The sequence below is a fragment of the Rhinopithecus roxellana genome, chromosome 1, assembly GCF_007565055.1.
Source record: "Rhinopithecus roxellana isolate Shanxi Qingling chromosome 1, ASM756505v1, whole genome shotgun sequence".
NCBI lineage: Eukaryota > Metazoa > Chordata > Mammalia > Primates > Cercopithecidae > Rhinopithecus > Rhinopithecus roxellana.
This window is the reverse complement of record NC_044549.1, coordinates 196,872,324-196,889,115: the sequence shown is the minus strand read 5'-3', so window position 1 is coordinate 196,889,115 and position 16,792 is coordinate 196,872,324. Positions and strand designations below refer to the sequence as shown.

General features: G+C 44.8%; 1 protein-coding gene and 1 long non-coding RNA gene across 8 annotated transcripts in view; one reads left to right on the top strand and one right to left on the bottom strand.

The window, feature by feature from the left end:
- The window catches only part of LOC115899101, an 80,799-nt gene extending 70,410 nt beyond the window's left edge, over positions 1-10,389 (top strand). The window contains exons 3-4 of one of the 2 annotated variants that reach the window (XR_004058742.1): positions 7,164-7,272; positions 7,488-7,526. This is a non-coding gene — a long non-coding RNA (uncharacterized LOC115899101). Of the gene's footprint in view, positions 1-7,163; positions 7,273-7,487; positions 7,527-9,403 lie in introns of those variants that run through there. The other variant, XR_004058741.1, reaches the window with a different exon arrangement.
- A 2,367-nt stretch (positions 10,390-12,756) lies between these two features.
- SNRK (SNF related kinase) overlaps positions 12,757-16,792 on the bottom strand; it is a 64,664-nt gene continuing 60,628 nt past the window's right edge. For 3 of the 6 annotated variants that reach the window (XM_030935662.1, XM_030935668.1, XM_030935647.1), the window contains one exon: positions 12,757-16,544. In XM_030935662.1, coding sequence (XP_030791522.1) covers positions 15,326-16,544 — 1,219 coding nt within the window. In that variant the 3' untranslated portion in view covers positions 12,757-15,325. The remainder of the gene's footprint in view (positions 16,545-16,792) is intronic. The other 3 variants (XM_030935649.1, XM_030935655.1, XM_030935661.1) reach the window with 1 other exon arrangement.

The window sequence follows — 16,792 nt, the reverse complement described above, 5'->3', positions numbered from 1 at the left end:
TCTCAAGCGCAAGCCCGTTCTGCCTGCGGCCTCAGAGAAGGGTTCCCAGGGAGCCGCCCCCGGCAAGTTGCTCAGACTAGCTCTACGCGCCCCGCGGCTCCTGGGGTATTTGCGCAGACGGCCATGCCCGAGCGCTCCTGCCTTACCTCAAAAGTGGCCAGGGATGCATCCCTAACCTGCCTCCCTCAAGCCATGAGATACAAGCTGTCTGCAAGTCCCACAGATTGTCACTGGGACTTGACCCCAGTTGGGGTTTGGCGGCAGGTCTAATTCACTTCACAGCCCAACTCCTCTCTCACACAACCAGCCCAGACCTTGTTGAGCCCTGGGCCGTGACGTTTCCTAGGTGCCCTCCCCATGGGGGAGGACTATCCCACTCCACACAGGCGGCTCCTTTCACTCTCCAGGGCACTAAAGCCCCACACAGAGGCCAATAGAAACCCCAGAGCATCCCAGGGCTGCAGCCTCGGGGCAGGGGGATCAGGCCGGTGGACCCCTCCTCCTCACAGTAGCCACATTGCCATACTCCCCATTAGCAGCTCAAAAACTCAGACTTGAGAACGAATCTTTATTTTAGCAGCTTCACTAGCAAATAAGCAAATGCTCATGGCCAACCAGTCCTGCAGCAAAGCTAGACAGCCAAGTGCCCTCTGGGTCACAGTTGCCTCAGCTGTCCCCATTTAATAGAGGAACCCTGAGGTTTGCAGGGTTCAAGTGATTTCTCCACAGCCCATGTCCACCCACATCTGTCCTTTGCCATCTCTGCCAAGCCCCACTACCCCACAGCCTCTGCCCAGCACCTGAGACCCGTGTTCCCAGACTCAAACCCTGCGGCTCCTGCCCTTCTTCCAGCACGAAAGTAGCAACAGGAAGGAGGAAGGCCAAAGGCCACAAACTGAGGACCGAAGGGTCCAGACTGGTGCTTACTACGTTTTAAGAACCCCATGACCCTGCAAGGACAGTGCCTGGCCAGTGCCTTGATAAACAGCCAGACAGTGTGGGCCTTGGGGAACTTCTTGCCAGTAGCTGGGTCTACAAAGCTGCCAAGCTCCAGGCCTCCCCGCATGTGCTCCACGCCCCATCCAAGGGACCTGACAGGAGAGAAGGAACCTGACAGAACCTGGAGCCTCCAGCACCTCCAGGAGCCCAACAGGACACAGCCAGGGCAGCTGTGTCCTCAGGCTTGGGAACACCCTTCTGTCCCAACCACAAGAGGGGCCACAGTCACTTGAGGGGAAGGAAGATGCTTTTCCTGGTCCTGAGAAGGGACCCAGTCAAGTAGGCACCATGGAAGGGTGTGGGGAGCCGCTCATCCCAACCCTCTAAGAGTCAAAGTTAGGAGGTCTCATGAGCTAGCCCAGGGCCCTAATCAAGACCTGAACCCAGCCTGGCTGGGGCCAGGCTCAGCAACGGCCTCATGTTCCTCTGAGCGTTGCCACAGACCCCTGGAGAGCATCGTCTAGACCTTGTTCCATGCAGATGCCCAGTGCCACCACCCAGGCCTGAGAAGCCACATGGTGATGGTTTGGCCCAGGAATCTGTATGTTTGACAATGCCGGCATCAGATGCTGTTGCACACTGAAATCTGAGAACCATAGCAGGGTAAAGGGCCTTGCTGATTTCTGCCCAGGAGCAGCTGATGCTAAAGGCCCCTGCAGAGCCAGCCTCCTTCCCTGCTGACTTGTCACCATGGGGGCAGGTCTGGGGTGCTTCTATGGGGCTGTCAGGGATCTAGAGCCACAAGTATCCTGGGCCTGAACAGGATCCAAGGCAGAAACGAGTAACAAGGTGCGGGACCCAAGAGACCAGCTTCCTCCCTACCTGGCGCTGGATGACTGACATCTTCCACCACCCTCTGTAAGCCTTGGAGATTCTTGGGCAATTCAGAGATGGCAGCAGTCTCCACTCAGGAGGGAGGAGACCCTTGGCTTCCTGCTGATTGGTATGTGGGGGCCTCACATGATAGAAAAGGGAGGTCTGGTGAAGTTTGTCCCCTAAGTTTGTGGTACAGATCACGCTGATTGCATTTGGCTCAAGAAAGGTGGCCTCCTCGCTAGATCTTAAAGTGCTGGTGAATTTCTTCAGTGAAAGGGGAAAACAGTGGCACAGAGCACATGGATTATGAGGCTCCTTCACTTGTATTATTCCCACCCACCCATTATTACCTCCTGTTTTCACCTGGGAGTCCCACAGCCCAGGGGGTGGATAGATGCAGTCACCACAAGAAGTGGGGGCAGAGCTTTGATAAATCCAGGCCAGCTGACCCTCTGTGGGGGAAAGGAAAACACACCCCCAAGTCTCCCAGGGCCCAGGCCTGGGCAACCAGATGAGGTGTGAAGGGCTTCTGGCCAAATCATCAAATTAAAGTGTGCTCAGTACAAGGAAAATCACTGTATATTTCTGAAAAATTAACCAGAAGGGCAACAGTAGGGTAGACGTGGATACGTGGATGTGTACCTCCCTTTACATAACTGTCTGGCTTAGAAAACAGAAACCAAAGGTGTCTCCATCCTAAGGAAGACTGAAGAGCAACTCAACGTCACCTCTACCTCCCCTTCCCAGAACACAAGGCCACAAACTGGCACCCAGAGTTTGTCCTAGCAAGTGGGGTCAATAAAGACAGGGAGGGCAATAGTGTGGCACAAATGACTGCTTTCTGGGAGTTGCCCGCCCTTCTGCCACCATACTGGGGTGCCCTGCCTGGTCATGGTGCCCTTGTAAGCCGTTTGCTGCAGGAGCTGCTCTCCAGCTATAAATGGCTCTGTAGCTGCTAGCATCTGCACCACAGCAGAAGGAAGAATGCAGGTTGGAATTTGCAATAATAATCTGAATCCAGTGACATGGTAGGCCTCCACCTAAAATACGTCCAGGATTTTGCTGCAATTCTTGCACAAACACGTTGATGACATTGATTCCTAATGGACAGAAGGCATCTTGGGGACCGAGAGACACTTCTTGCCTAGTTCCAATTTCCTCTCAGACAGCTGGTCCCAGGGAATGGCCATCCAGACCAGGGAAGCTTCCTAGCACTGGAATTCTTTGGGAAATGTTGTGAGCCCAGGTCTTAGCCCCTGAATCAGAATGGTTCCTCATCATGAGGTGTAAGAAGCGGCTTCACCTAATATCATCTACACGCCTACAATCTCTTAGGACCAGATGTGTCATGGAATTTTGACTTGTTCAGGTGTTAGGTAACAAGATGCATATACATGTGTTATGCAACAGCTTGAATGTGGTATAAAGTGGACTCCTATAGTCAGTTGCCTTAATAATTGCTTTCCTCAGCTCTCTGTTACCAAACGGTCAAAGGCAAAGTCGAGATAGTGCCATCGTCTCACACCTCTCCCCACCCACCTGGGCAGCCTGAGGAGCGGGCTCCAGGATCAGGTTAACAGTGCATCCCTGGCCAAGACTCTTTCCTTTTCTGAGTTTCATTGCCCCCTGCAAATGAAATGCAAACAAGAGCCTGCCCTGCCCATCCCTTTCTGTGGGGTTCCATCAGAATAACATCCACATTCTCTGGCTTTTAAGACTCTGAAGTCTGCCTTTAGAAGAGGTTCACACACCATGCCTCTTTTGCTCAAGACTTTTTTTTTTTTTTTTTTTTTTTGAGACAGAGTCTCGCTCTGTCACCCAGGCTGGAGTGCAGTGGTACGATCTCAGCTTACTGCAAGCTCTGCCACCCGGGTTCACGCCATTCTCTTGCCTCAGCCTCCCGAGTAGCTGAGACTACAGGTGCCTGCCACCCTGCCCGGCTAATTTTTTTATATTTTTAGTAGAGATGGGGTTTCACCATGTTAGCCAGGATGGTCTCGATCTCCTGACCTCATGATCTACCCGCCTTGGCCTCCCAAAGTGCTGGGATTACAGGCGTGAGCCACCATGCCCAGCCTTTTTTTTTTTTTTTTTTTTTTTTTTAGACAGAGTCTTGCTCTGTCACCCAGGCTGGAGTGCAGTGGTGCAATCTCGGCTCACTGCAACCTTCGCCTCCTGGGATCAAGCGATTCTCTTGCCTCAGCCTCCCAAGTAGCTGGGATTACAGGTGCCCGCCACCATGCCCAGCTAATTTTTGTATTTTTAGTAGAGACAGCGTTTCACCATATTAGCCAGGCTGGTCTCAAACTCCTGACCTCAGGTGATCTGCCCATCTCAGTATCCCAAAGTGCTAGGATTAAAGACGTGAGCCACGTGCCCGGCCCTCCTCTGAGACTCTTGGTGGCACACAGGTCATGGGTCAGTGGACAGGCAATGAGAATTTCGGGTTGAGAGCAGCATGGGTGAGCTGGAGAGAGCTGTGGAAGGGAAGGTGTCCAGGCAGAGCCAGGGGCAGGAGCAGGGTAGCTAAGAGGGAAAGAATTCCCATTTCCAAGACCCTCCATTCCTTTCTTGAGCACCCACATGTGTTCTAACCCCCTCTTTCCTCACACTTCCAGAGAGGCCCCCACAGGACCTACTTCTAGGTTTTTTAAAAATTCCCTTCGGCCTCAGGGGGACCTCTGGCTCCCAGGCTGCAGAGCCTTTGTGAGAATTCTCAGGCTTACCTGCTGGTGTCCCACTCTCTGGCCCTCCACTCCCCACCCCCACATTTGAGTGGTCCCTGGGCTTCTGTCTCAGGCCTTTGCTGCCTTCTCTGGGCCTAAGCTCTCACCAAAGTCTCCTATTCTCAGGGGTGAGAGCATTTCCTCAATACTTGCAGAGCACAGATCTACAAAGGGATCCCTCGGTCAGGTGCAGAATCCACAGTGTAAAATGAAAATGCAATGCCCTTTTTCAAACATTCTTGAGAATTTTATCTTAGGCTGGGTGCAGTGGCTCACACCTGTAATTACAGCGTTTTCGGAGGCTGAGGCAGGTTTATCACCTGAGGTCAGGAGTTCGATACCAGCCTGGGCAACACAGTGAAACCCTGTCTCTACTAAAAATACAAAAATTAGCCGGGTGTGGTGGCGCATGCCTGTAGTCCCAGCTACTCAGGAGACCGAGGTGGGAGAATCACTTGAGCCCAGGAGGTGGAGATTGCAGTGAGCTGAGATCGTGCCACCATATTCCAGCCTGGCAGAGTGAGACTGTCTCAAAAAATTATTTTATTTTTTAACTTTTAAGTTCAGAGGTACATGTGCAGGTTTGTCATATAGGTAAACTATGTCATGGAGGTTTGTTGTACAATTATTTCATCACCCAGGTATTAAGCCTAGTATCTATTATTTTTCTTGTCCTCTCCTTCATCCCACCCTTCACCTTCAGGTAGGCCTCAGTGTCTGTTGTTCCCCTCTATGTGTCCATGTGTTCTCATCATTTAGCTCCCACTTGTAAGTGAGAACATGTGGTATTTGGTTTTCTGTTCCTGTGTTAGTTTACTAAGGATAACAGCCTCCAGCTCTATGCATATTGCAGCAAAAAACAAGAGCTGGTTCTTTTTTTTTTTTATTGCTGTGTAGTATTCCACAGTGTATATGTACCACATTTTCTTTATCCAGTCTATCATTGATGGGCATTTAGGTTGATTCCATATCTTTGCTATTGTGAATAGTGCTACAGTGAACATAAATGTGCGTGTCTCTTTATGATAGAACGATTTATTATCCTTTGGATATATATCAAAGGTATATACCCCTTGGTATGTTAATAGTTCTGTTTTTAGCTCTTTGAGGAATTGTACTTTCCACAATGGCTGAAATAATTTACACTTCCACCCACAATGTTATATAAGAGTTTCTTTTTCTCCACAACCTCACCAGCGTCTGTTTTGACTTTTTAATAATAGCCATTCAGACTGGTGTGAGATGGTATCTCATTATGGTTTTGATTTGAATTTCTCTAATAGTCAGTAATGTTGAGCTTTTCTTCATATGCTTGTTGGCCACATGTATGTCTTCTTTTGAGACGTGTCTGTTCATGTCCTTTGCCCACATTTTAATGGGGTTGTTTTCTTCTTATAAATTTAAGTTCCTTATAGATGCTGGATATTAGACCTTTGTCAGATGCATAGTTTGTAAAAATTTTCTCCCATTCTGTAGGTTGTCTGTTTACTCTGTTGACAGCTTCTTCTGCTGTGCAGAAGCTCGTTAGTTTTATTAGATCCCATTTGTCCATTTTTGTTTTTGCTGCAATTGCTTTCAGCATTTTTGTCATGGAATCTTTGCCCATTCCTGTGTCCAGAATGGTATTGCCTATGTTGTCTTCTGGGGTTTTTATAGTTTTGGGTTTTACATTTAAGTCTCTGACCTGTCTTGAGTTGATTTTTGTATATGGTGTAAGGAAGGGGTCCAGTTTCAGTTTGCATCTGGCTAACCAGTTATCCCAGTACCATTTATTGAATAGGGAGTCTGTTCCCATTGCTTGTTTTTGTCAGCTTTGTCAAAGATCAGATGGTTGTAGGTGTGCAGACTTATTTGTCAGCTCTCTATTCGGTTCCACTGGTCTGTGTGTCTGTTTTTATACCAGTACCATGCTGTTTTGGTTACTGTGGCCCTGTAATATAGTTTGAAATCAGGTAGCATGATGCCTCCAGCATTGTTCTTTTTGCTTAGAATTGCCTTGGCTATTCAGGGTCTTTTTTGGTTCCATGTGAATTTTGAAATAGTTTTTTCTAGTTCTGTGAAGAAGGTCATTGGTATTTTGATAGGAATAGCATCGAACCTGTAAATTGCATTGGACAGTATGGCTATTTTAATGATATTGATTCTTCCTATCTATGAGCATGGAATGTTTTTCCACTTGTTGGTGTTATCTCAGATTTCTTTGAGCAGTGTTTTTTGTTTTTGTTTTTCAGAAGGAGTCTCACTCTGTCGCCCAGGCTGGAGTGCAGTAGTGCGATCTCGGCTCACTGCAACCTCTGAACAGTATTTTGTAGTTCTCATTGTAGAGATCTTTCACCTTCCTGGTCAGCTGTATTCTAGATATTTTACTCTTTTGTGAAAATTGTGAATGGGATTGCCTTCCTGATTCGGCTCTTGGCTTGACTATTGTTGATGTATAGGAATGCTAGTGATTTTTGTACATTGATTTTATTTCCTGAGACTGCCGAAGTTGTTTATCAGCTGAAGGAGCTTTTGGGCTGAGACTATGGGGTTTTCTAGATATAGAATCATGTGTCTGCAAACAGGGATAGTTTGACTTCTTCTCTTCTTATTTGGATGCCCTTTATTTCTTTCTCTTGACAGGACTTGCCCTGGCCAGGACCTCTAATGCTGTGTTGAATATGAGTGGTGAGAGAGGACATCCTGTCTTGTGCCAGTTTTCAAGGGAAATGCTCCAGTTTTTGTCCATTCGGTATGACACGGCTATGGGTTGGTCATAGATGGCTCTTATTATTATTATCATTATTTTTCAGATAGAGTCTCACTCTGTTGCCCAGGCTGGAGTGCAGTGGCACGATTTCCACTCACTGCAGCCTCCGCCTCCCAGGTTCAAGCAATTCTCCTGCCTCAGCCTCCCAGGTAGCTGGGGCTACAGCCACCAAATCCAGCTAATTTTTGTATTTTTAGTAGAGACCGGGTTTCACCATGTTGGCCAGGCTGGTCTTGAACTCCGTACCTCATGATCCACCAGTCACGGCCTCCCAAAGTGCTGAGATTACAGGACTGAGCCACCATGCCCAGCCAGATGACTCTTACTGTTTTGAGGTATGTTCCTTCAATACCTAGTTTATTGAGAGTTGAACATGAAAGGGTGTTGAATTTTGTTGAAAGCCTTTTCTGCATCTGTTGAGATAATCATGTGGTCTCTGTCTTTATTTCTGCTTATGTGATGAGTCACATTTACTGAACCAACCTTGAATTCTGGGGATGAAGCCTACTTGATCATGGTGGATAAGCTTTTTGATGTGCTGCTGAATTTGGCTTGCCAGCATTTTGTTGAGGATTTTTGCATCAATGTTCATCAGGGACATTGGCCTGAAGTTTTCTGGTGTCTCTGCTAGGTTTTGGTATCAGGATGATGTTGGCCTCAAAGAATGAGTTAGGAAGGAGTCCTTCCTCCTCAATTTTTTAGAGTAGTTTTAGTAAGAATGGTGCCAGCTCATCTTTGTACATCTGGTAGAATTTGGCTGTGAATCTGTCTGGTCCCGAGCTTTTTGGGGGTGGTAGGCTATTACTGATTCAATTTCAGAGCTCATTATTGGTCTGTTCAAGGATTCAGTTTTTTCCTGGTTCAGTCTTGGGAGGGTGTATGTATTCAGAAATTTATCAATTTCTTCTAGATTTTCTAGTTTGTGTGCATAGAGGTGTTCATAATATTCTCTGACAGTTATCTGCATTTCAGCGGGGTCAGTGGTAATATCCTCTTTGTTGTTTGTTTCTGATTATGTTTATTTGGATCATCTCTCTTTTGCTCTTTATTAGTCTAGCTAGCAGTCTATTTTATTAATGTTTTCAAAGAAACAACTCCTGGATTCGATCTTTTGAATGGTTTTTTGTGTCTCAATCTCCTTCAGTTCAGCTCTGATTTTGGTTATTTCTTGTCTTCTGGTAGCTTTCTTAATTTCAGCCTAAATTTCATTATTTACCCAAAAGTCATTCAGGAGCTGGTTATTTAATTTCCATGTAATCGTATGGTTCTGAGCAATTTTCTTAGTCTTAATTTCTAATTTTATTGCACCATGGTCCAAGAGAGTCACTGGTATTTCACTTCTTCTGCATTTGCTGATGATTGTTTTATGTCCAATTGTGTGATCAATTTTAAGAGTATGTGCCATGTGGCAATGAATTTTAAAACAACAGCAGAGTGTCGAACTTAATGTGGGACTCTTCTAAGTGTGGTGCCCCGAAATGAGTATACAGGTCACATATACACATGAAGCCAGCTCTGCCAGCCAGACATTGACTCAGTCTTATTTCCACCTTCATGCTGGTCTTCCTGTTAGTGACTGTTTCTACCAGTGCCCCCACCCCAACCCCCACTCTTTTCATCTTCTAATCCAGAAACCTTGGAGTCCTTGTAAAAGGATAAAGGTATCAAGAAGCAAAATGAATTCTGTCTCAGCAATGTCCACTGCTACCTCCTGTGGCTCACACAGGGACCTCCAGATGATCGGAACCCAGTTCACACTCTTCAGTTCTCCACTGTCTGCATTCTTCCTCCCTGCTTCACCCTTCTTTGAATTCCCTGACCCTGATAGCGGTGCTGTGCAGACGCATCACCACCTCTGATCCATCAACTTGTGCTAATTTAAATCACCATTTTCTTCTCCAATGAACTGGCAAGAACCACCATTCATTTTTTTCTCTTCTGACTTCCCAATCTGTAACGCCTTGCTCAGAGTGAGGTGTCCAGCAAGTGCTTAGTCCTGGATCCAGGGGTCCTGAAAAATACGACTCTCTCCCTAGTAGTCACAATGTTGTTAGGCCCTACTAGCTCAAAAAGGGCTACATCCTATTTCCCCTTCTTGTCTGTCTCTCTCCAGATCCCAGAAGTCTGAGAAACCTCTTCCTTGCTGAGCAGCTGTAGGGGGCAGAAGGGCCATGGATTAATAGCCACTTGAAGTCTGACGTGTCCTGTGTTTGGCCTCTTCAAGAACTAGCAAGGAGGTTATTGCAGCCAGAGCTGAATGAGCAAGTTGAGAGAAGCAGATGTGGTAACTGGGGCAGAGGACAGACGAGGGCCTTGTGGGCCACCACACAGGATTAGACTTTTAAATCTGAGATGGGAAGCCATGGAAGGATTCGGAGCAGGGGAGCGACCCACTATTTAGACTGCTGTTTCTGGCCATGATGGAATTAGATTGACTCTCTTGCTTTAAACAACTAAGAAACCAAACAAAATATATGGAGCAATAGTTTCCAGACATTGAGCAACGCCCCTGAGAGAAGGGAGGCAAATGAGGTGAGCCTTGTGAGTTGAATGCCCCAGCTGACTGCCCAAAGGCAGTTGCCAGAACACAGAGAGGGAGAGCCCAAATAGTCTGGTTGAGTTGAGCAAGTAGTTTGAAGTTCAAGATCAATGTGCAGGGCAGAGAGGAGGGAGTTGCACAGATAGTGAGCAAGCTCCAAAAGAAAATCTGTGGTCTTTGGTTGAGTACTGATCAGTACTTATGAGAAAACTACCCGAAGCTGGAGAAAGAACCACTGGAAAGCAGCAAGCTGAACAATGCTCAGAACTTACCCAAGGCTGCGAATAGTTCATGTTCCTACCAGCCGGAAGAGAAAAATCTCAAGAGTCCCTAGACAGGTACTGCCTCAGTAGTGGGCCAAATTAGCCCTATACTGAAGACTGCTCAGGATCTACCCTAACAGTTTAAAAGCGAGACATGAATGATCCAATTATTTTAAATAACTGCATTCCAAAATGAAATCCAACACTTCATATACAAATACAAAAAATTCCAGCATTCAACAATGTAAAATTCAGTGTCCAGCTGTGCAATAAAAATAAATCAATTTTTATACCCAATGATATCTTTAAGGAAAAATAATTTTTCAGACAAGCAAAAGCTGACAGAATGTAATGCCAGCAGATTTGCATTATATGAAATGTTAAAGAATGTTCTACAGACAGAAGGAAAACCAAAGTGTGGATCTACACAAAGAAATGAAGAGTGCTGCAAATGACAAATATGTAGCTAAAATACTCCCCCCACCCATGTTTAATCCCTTAAAAACTAGTTAAAACAGTATTTATATATACAAAAATAAAATGTATGACAACAGTAGTATAAAGAACAGGAAGAGGAAAGTAGAGGCATACAGTTGCAAGGTTTTTATACTCTACATGAAGTGATATATTAAGATAGACTGTGATATAATAAAACACATGTATTGCAAATCTTATAGCATCCACTGAGAAACAAGAGGTACAGCCAATAAGCCAATAGTGGAGATAAAATGGAGTAACAAAAGGTGCTCAGTTAAACCAAAACAAGGTAGTAAAAGAGGGAAAAAGAACAGATGAGACAAATGGAAAACTAGGTAGGTTTAAACTCAACCATATTGACAATTACACTAAATGTAATACATCTAAACCCTCAATAAAAGACATTTGCTGATGGGATGAAAAAGCAAGCTCTAACTATATGATATCTACAAAAAACAAACCTTAAACATAAACACACAATAGGTTAACAGTAAAGAATGGAAAAAGATATATTCTCATAAGTCAAAAGAAAGCTGGAGTGACTATATCACTATCACACAAAGTAGATTTCAGAACAAATAATTTACCAGGCATAAAGAGGGAACATTTCATGAGGAAAGGGATCAATCCATTGATATGACATAACAATCTTAAATGTGTATGTACCAAACAACAGAGCTTCAAATTTTCTAAACTACCACTGCTAGAACTAAAAGGAGAAACAGACAAATCCACAACTATAGTTGGAGATTTCAACACTCCTCTCTCAATAATTGACACAGAAAATCAGTAAGAATATGGAAAACTTGAACATTATCAACCAACCTGAATGAACTGACATGTGTAGAACACTCAACCAATAGCACTTTCCAAGTACTCAGGAAACATTCACCAAGATAGGTCATATGCTGAGCCATAAAACAAGTTTCAAAAGATTTAAACTGTACAAAGCATGCACTGATAAAAATGGAATTAAACCAAAAATCATAGAAACGTATGTGGGAAAACCCCAAATATTTGGAAACTAAACACCTTTCAAAACATGGTATGTTTTAGCCTTTAAAATTATCTCTCATACTGCTAAGTGGAAAATAAACGAGAAAGACAAGAGCAAAAGCAGGGAAACCCTTTAAGAGGTATTTACAGTTGAGTGCCATGGACTAGAGTGGTAGTGGTGGCGGCAACGAGAAGTCGTCAACTTTGAAAGGCAAGTAACATTTGCTCATAGACTGAATGTTGGGATGAAAAAGATGACACCAAGATTTTCCGCTTGTATGAAACTATTGAAGGCTAGGAGTTGCTATTTATTAAGATGGGTGCACTAGTAAAAGGATTTGAGGGGAAAGATTAGTAGTTCTGAACTTGTAAAAATTGAGATGCTGTAGACACACAGATACATCCAAGTAGAAAAGTCAAATAGGTAGTTGAAATTCAGTGCTCCCAGGCTATGTGGGCTAAATATAATTTGGGCTTCTATCAGCATATAGATACTAGACTAAATGAGATGAGGAGTCACTGCAGATAGAGCAGGGGTCCAGAATTGAACCTTGGGACATTCCAAATTTAAGAGGTTGGAAGAATGAGGAAGTACCACTGGACTTAAAGAGCAGCAAGGCAGAAGTGAGATACTGAGAGATGGGAAGTTCATAAGGAAGAGAGTGAGCAATTTATCAGATTCTAACATGGGATTGAAAATGGATCACAGGAAGTGGTTGCATGAGGCTGGAGTAAGGTGAGTTGCGGACAAAGGTAAAGTATGCCAAAGGGCACAAGATTTCTTTTTGGGGGGGTTGGAGTTGGGGGTGGGGTGAAAGTCGATTATGGTAATGGTTGTGAGAATTGAGTAAGAGTAGCTGACCTTGGAATCACAGTAACAGGAGGAATGTGTATGAAGGAAGGGAGGAAGGCAGAGGTGAGAACTTGTGGCAGTTCCCATTGCCTCCCTTTATTCAGTTAGGCAGCATGGTGACCAGCAGAGTGAGGAAAGGAGATGAAATAGAGAAAGTCTACTTAATGGGCACCCTGGCCCCACCTCTTATTTGTGGCCCTGAGTTTAAACATAGTAATGACTGTACTTTTTCAGCCACATCTGGTGGTGCGGGCACAGGGCATGGAGGAGGCTGGGTCTACCTGAGGTGGGATCACACAAAGCTGCACTCATGAGAAGCAATACAACACAGGACACGGTTTATATTGCTGAACACCAATATGTCACTTTATTATTTGGATTTTTTCCCATTTGTCACATACCTGTCAATGTTTACACAATGAGGGAAATCAACTAGCATTGGAAGCAACTGACCAAATCAGTTGATAATTCTGTACCCTCTTAACACACATCAATTTTCACTTGGTAGGGATTATCTTTAATTCGGTCTCACAGCTATTCTTAAAATTGGTGTCAAGATTGTCACATCTTTAAATACAGATAGAATTGCCAGAAGTACATAATTATATATATACACACATACAGAAAAATACAAGACTGTTTTTCCACAATATTTAATTTATACACTACTGTAACTCTATGCAACTTTTGAAGACAGGTTAAGGGGTACAAGTAACTGTTTAGAGCAAGTAAGTAGTTTGGTCCAATATTATCTTAATGTAATGGTTTTTCGCTCCCTCCCTTTTATGTGATGACATACTATGACATACAACACATGCACAATCATTCACTTATAAACAAAGGAGTAAGACACCACTCAGACTGACATTTGTACACCCCGAGGGTCAACCAAACAACTAATAAGGCTATAATACAGCTATGCAGCATAAATGGTCAACACTGCTGATCCTAAAGTGAGCACCATATATACATCTGAATATAAAAAACCATTGAAACCAAACACATATGGGTTAGTTAAAAGGTGCCATTCCAAGGCTATACATAATCACAGGAAAAAGTATTTACACTGCTTGGAAAACAGCTGCAACAAAGAGTTTATTGCCAATGCCCTTTATAAACTTCTCTCCTACGTTTAATACAGATGTTACGCTCACTATCTATGTGAACCACACATCTTATTTCTGGCCCTTTATAAGATCCCTGCTCAAGAATTTCAAGCAAATATGTTCTATGGCTTCACCCACACATCTATTCTCATAGCTTTCAAATTATAAATACCACAATGAACTAGAGCTGTAGCTTAAAACATATCTAGCCTAGGTCTAGAAAGTAAAATAAGTATTTTAAGTATCATTTTTACTTAGTTTAGTAAGTATACTGTGAAATTCAGAGTTCTGAGTAAAATATATTTATCCTAAAGTAGCAGAGTCAGTGTGTACTTGAAGAAACAGTGACCACAGCAATGCAGTTCTTTGGTGATCCGCCCACTCTCCGAATTACAGGACCAGATGCATCTCAGTCCGTCACCTCAGAGACATGATGTGGGGCTGAAGAGTGGGGAAGGGCCCTGGGTCCCAGCCACATTCTATCACCAATGTTGCTAAGCACTGCTTTTAAGACTCCCAGGGCACTGCATGAAAAAACAGCAACTGGCCCCTTCCATAATTAGCAATTTGCAATATACAGTGTCCTACAAGATAAAATGCCACAACAGATGATTCTCTGGTCAAAAGCAGTCTTTGTACAGGAATAGGTTAAAGCAAGAGTTATTTGATTATCGTTTTGGCAGGAAAAGGCAAAGTGAAAAACAATTCCAGAAAAAAAAGTTACAAAGCAGGCTTTGTGCATTTTTGTTTGCTGTATGTGTGAATTTTACCCTTTTATGTATATTTTTCATTCAGAGCTAGCTGAGCCAAAGAGTATAACTGAATGAAAATAACAAGAGATAACCTAACTACCAAACTCCTAAAAACCAAATCCCAGTAGGTTTTAATTCATAGGGTTTTAACTTTGCCAACATTTGTGTGCACCTTCTGTACCAGGCCCTATAGTTCTTCTATCTACATGGAAATCCTGCAGTGTGCCCTACAGGAAGGAATTTACACAGAGCATCTTTTTGTTCTGTTAGACAGACATACACTCTCTAAGCAGAGTTAAGACATCATCACTTCATCACATTACAAAATAAGATTGTCTGCTTGTAATTTATCACTACAGGGGAAGCTGCCTTATACATCTAAGTACTTTATCTCACCTATTACAAAAACAAATCTTTTTCAGTTAAATTTTAAGAGCCCAAACTTTGTTTTTACACTATAGCTTAAGACAAACAGGTGTGGGTATGTTCAAATTGTTGTTTTAAGGTTCTCAGTGCAGACACTCACTGTCCTCTGCTCTGCACAGACCACGGACGGCTGGGCGGCACGAGGTCGCTAGCTGGCTCCAGGCCTGTGGGCATCACAACGTTATTGCTTTGGTTCTGTCTCAGACACCAGAGAGTGTGTCTCAGAGCCCAGAGTTTCCACATCACAGAAGGTCAGGACAGGAATTCAGATTTTTCACAAAGAAAAGCATTTTTTCTCTCTCTAAGTGAAGTGCAGAACATCAAATTTCTAAGTGCTCCATTTATAAGAGGTTCCAGATATACATCTTAATTTAATCCTGATCATCCACATTAAAATTATGAATGTAAAAATTACATAATAGGCTTTTCGGCTGGAAAAGAAAAGTGTCTAGCAGCATGCACAAAGACCATGCATTGTCACATCATCAGGCGAACAAATGGAAAGGTAATAAATAATTGCTCCTAACGCCCACTTTAAAATAGTAAAACCAAATGGGAACAGTGAAGTGAGCCGGTCTTCACTGCTCTGAGCAGGAAGCATGCTAGCGGCCAGATGGGGCCAGTCAGATGACGTGGCAACAGCTGGCTGGGCTGGACGCACACAGCAGCCCCTCCTTAGGGTTCCGCTGGATGTTCACAGAGATGGTCTTTTCGCACAGAGGTAGCTGCAGCACATTATTTTTCAGGTTCTTGCTCTTTATCCGTTCCAATTCAGTGGTGGTATCTGCCATGTGGTCAGAGAAAAACTTTATGCTGCCCACTGCAGGGGCCTGCCCTGCATTCCCTGTGGAGCTGATGCACATTTTCCACGTAGATTTCTCTTGGACTTTCACACTGGAAAACGACAAGCCATTCTGTGGATCAATAATGTACTTGGTGCTCCCATGAAGCTGGGAACCGAGGCAGAGGCTCATGAGTTTGAGGCTCTCAACGAGCTCCCCAGCACTGCGAGAGGCCAGCTGCATGGAGCTGCTGGGGCCGGCACAGCGGCGTGTGGTACCCGATGTATTGGTGGGGTTGCCACCTGAGCCACTGGAGGGGCTGCCCCCACCAGCATTGTTCTCGCTGGGGCTGGCCTTGTCCGCCCCTCCGCTGGCATTGCTCGGCTTGCTCTGGCCCCCGCCATCCCCCTCACTGCCAGGGGGCCCCTCGCTGCTATCCCGGCGGTGCCAGGAGTAGGTGAACCCACTATCTTTATCGAGCCGCCGCCGGCTTTCAGAATCATCATCACTGGTCTCCGAACTACTGCAGCTGGAGCCCCGGCCCTGACTTTTCCTCCGGTGGTAGCGTTTGTGAACTGTACCTGGAGAAGCTATGTTCATCTTTAATCTGCTCAACTTGGGAGGCAGATTCTCATCCATGTCAAACTCATCATCAGATTCCCCTTCCTCAAAGATCTGGTTGAGGACGGGCGCGCTCTTCCTGGATGTCAGGCGGTTGGTCACAGATGGCTTCCGGCGCAAAACCACTTGTGTTGAGAGGGACATGGGTTTCTTGTCCTCCTCATCTTCCTCTTCATCTTCTTCCACCCTGAACAGACACTTCCGCCCACTGGCTGTGGGTTTTAAGCTTGCGGGTGGCACCGTAGACAGTGCTGATCCAGCCAACTCGGGGAGGTCATCTTTCTTAGCTGAGTCACACAGGCCTTTGCTCCTGTGGCCATTGAGGACACTGTCAGCAGCCCGAGCAGGAGACTGAGGGACAGTCGTGTGGGACAAAGGAGTGGCCGTGAGGTCATCCTCAAGGTCCTGGGGCACATCAATTTTGGTTGGCCATGACTGCCTATGTAACAGATAGATTGGAGGGGGGAAAGCCATATAATCATTATGCAGATGATAGTAAAGTACATCACATCAAACTTACTGGGACAAAATCTACAGACTTAAAGAAAAAAGCAGCAACCCTGCAAACCCATTCAACATCCTGTGTTCAGCAAGGCCACCAGAAGGGCAAATGTGGTTTTGAAACATGGTTCAGTTTGTGGCTTATTGGCCAAGTGACAACTTCATCACAGCTGTCAGAAAAGAAAA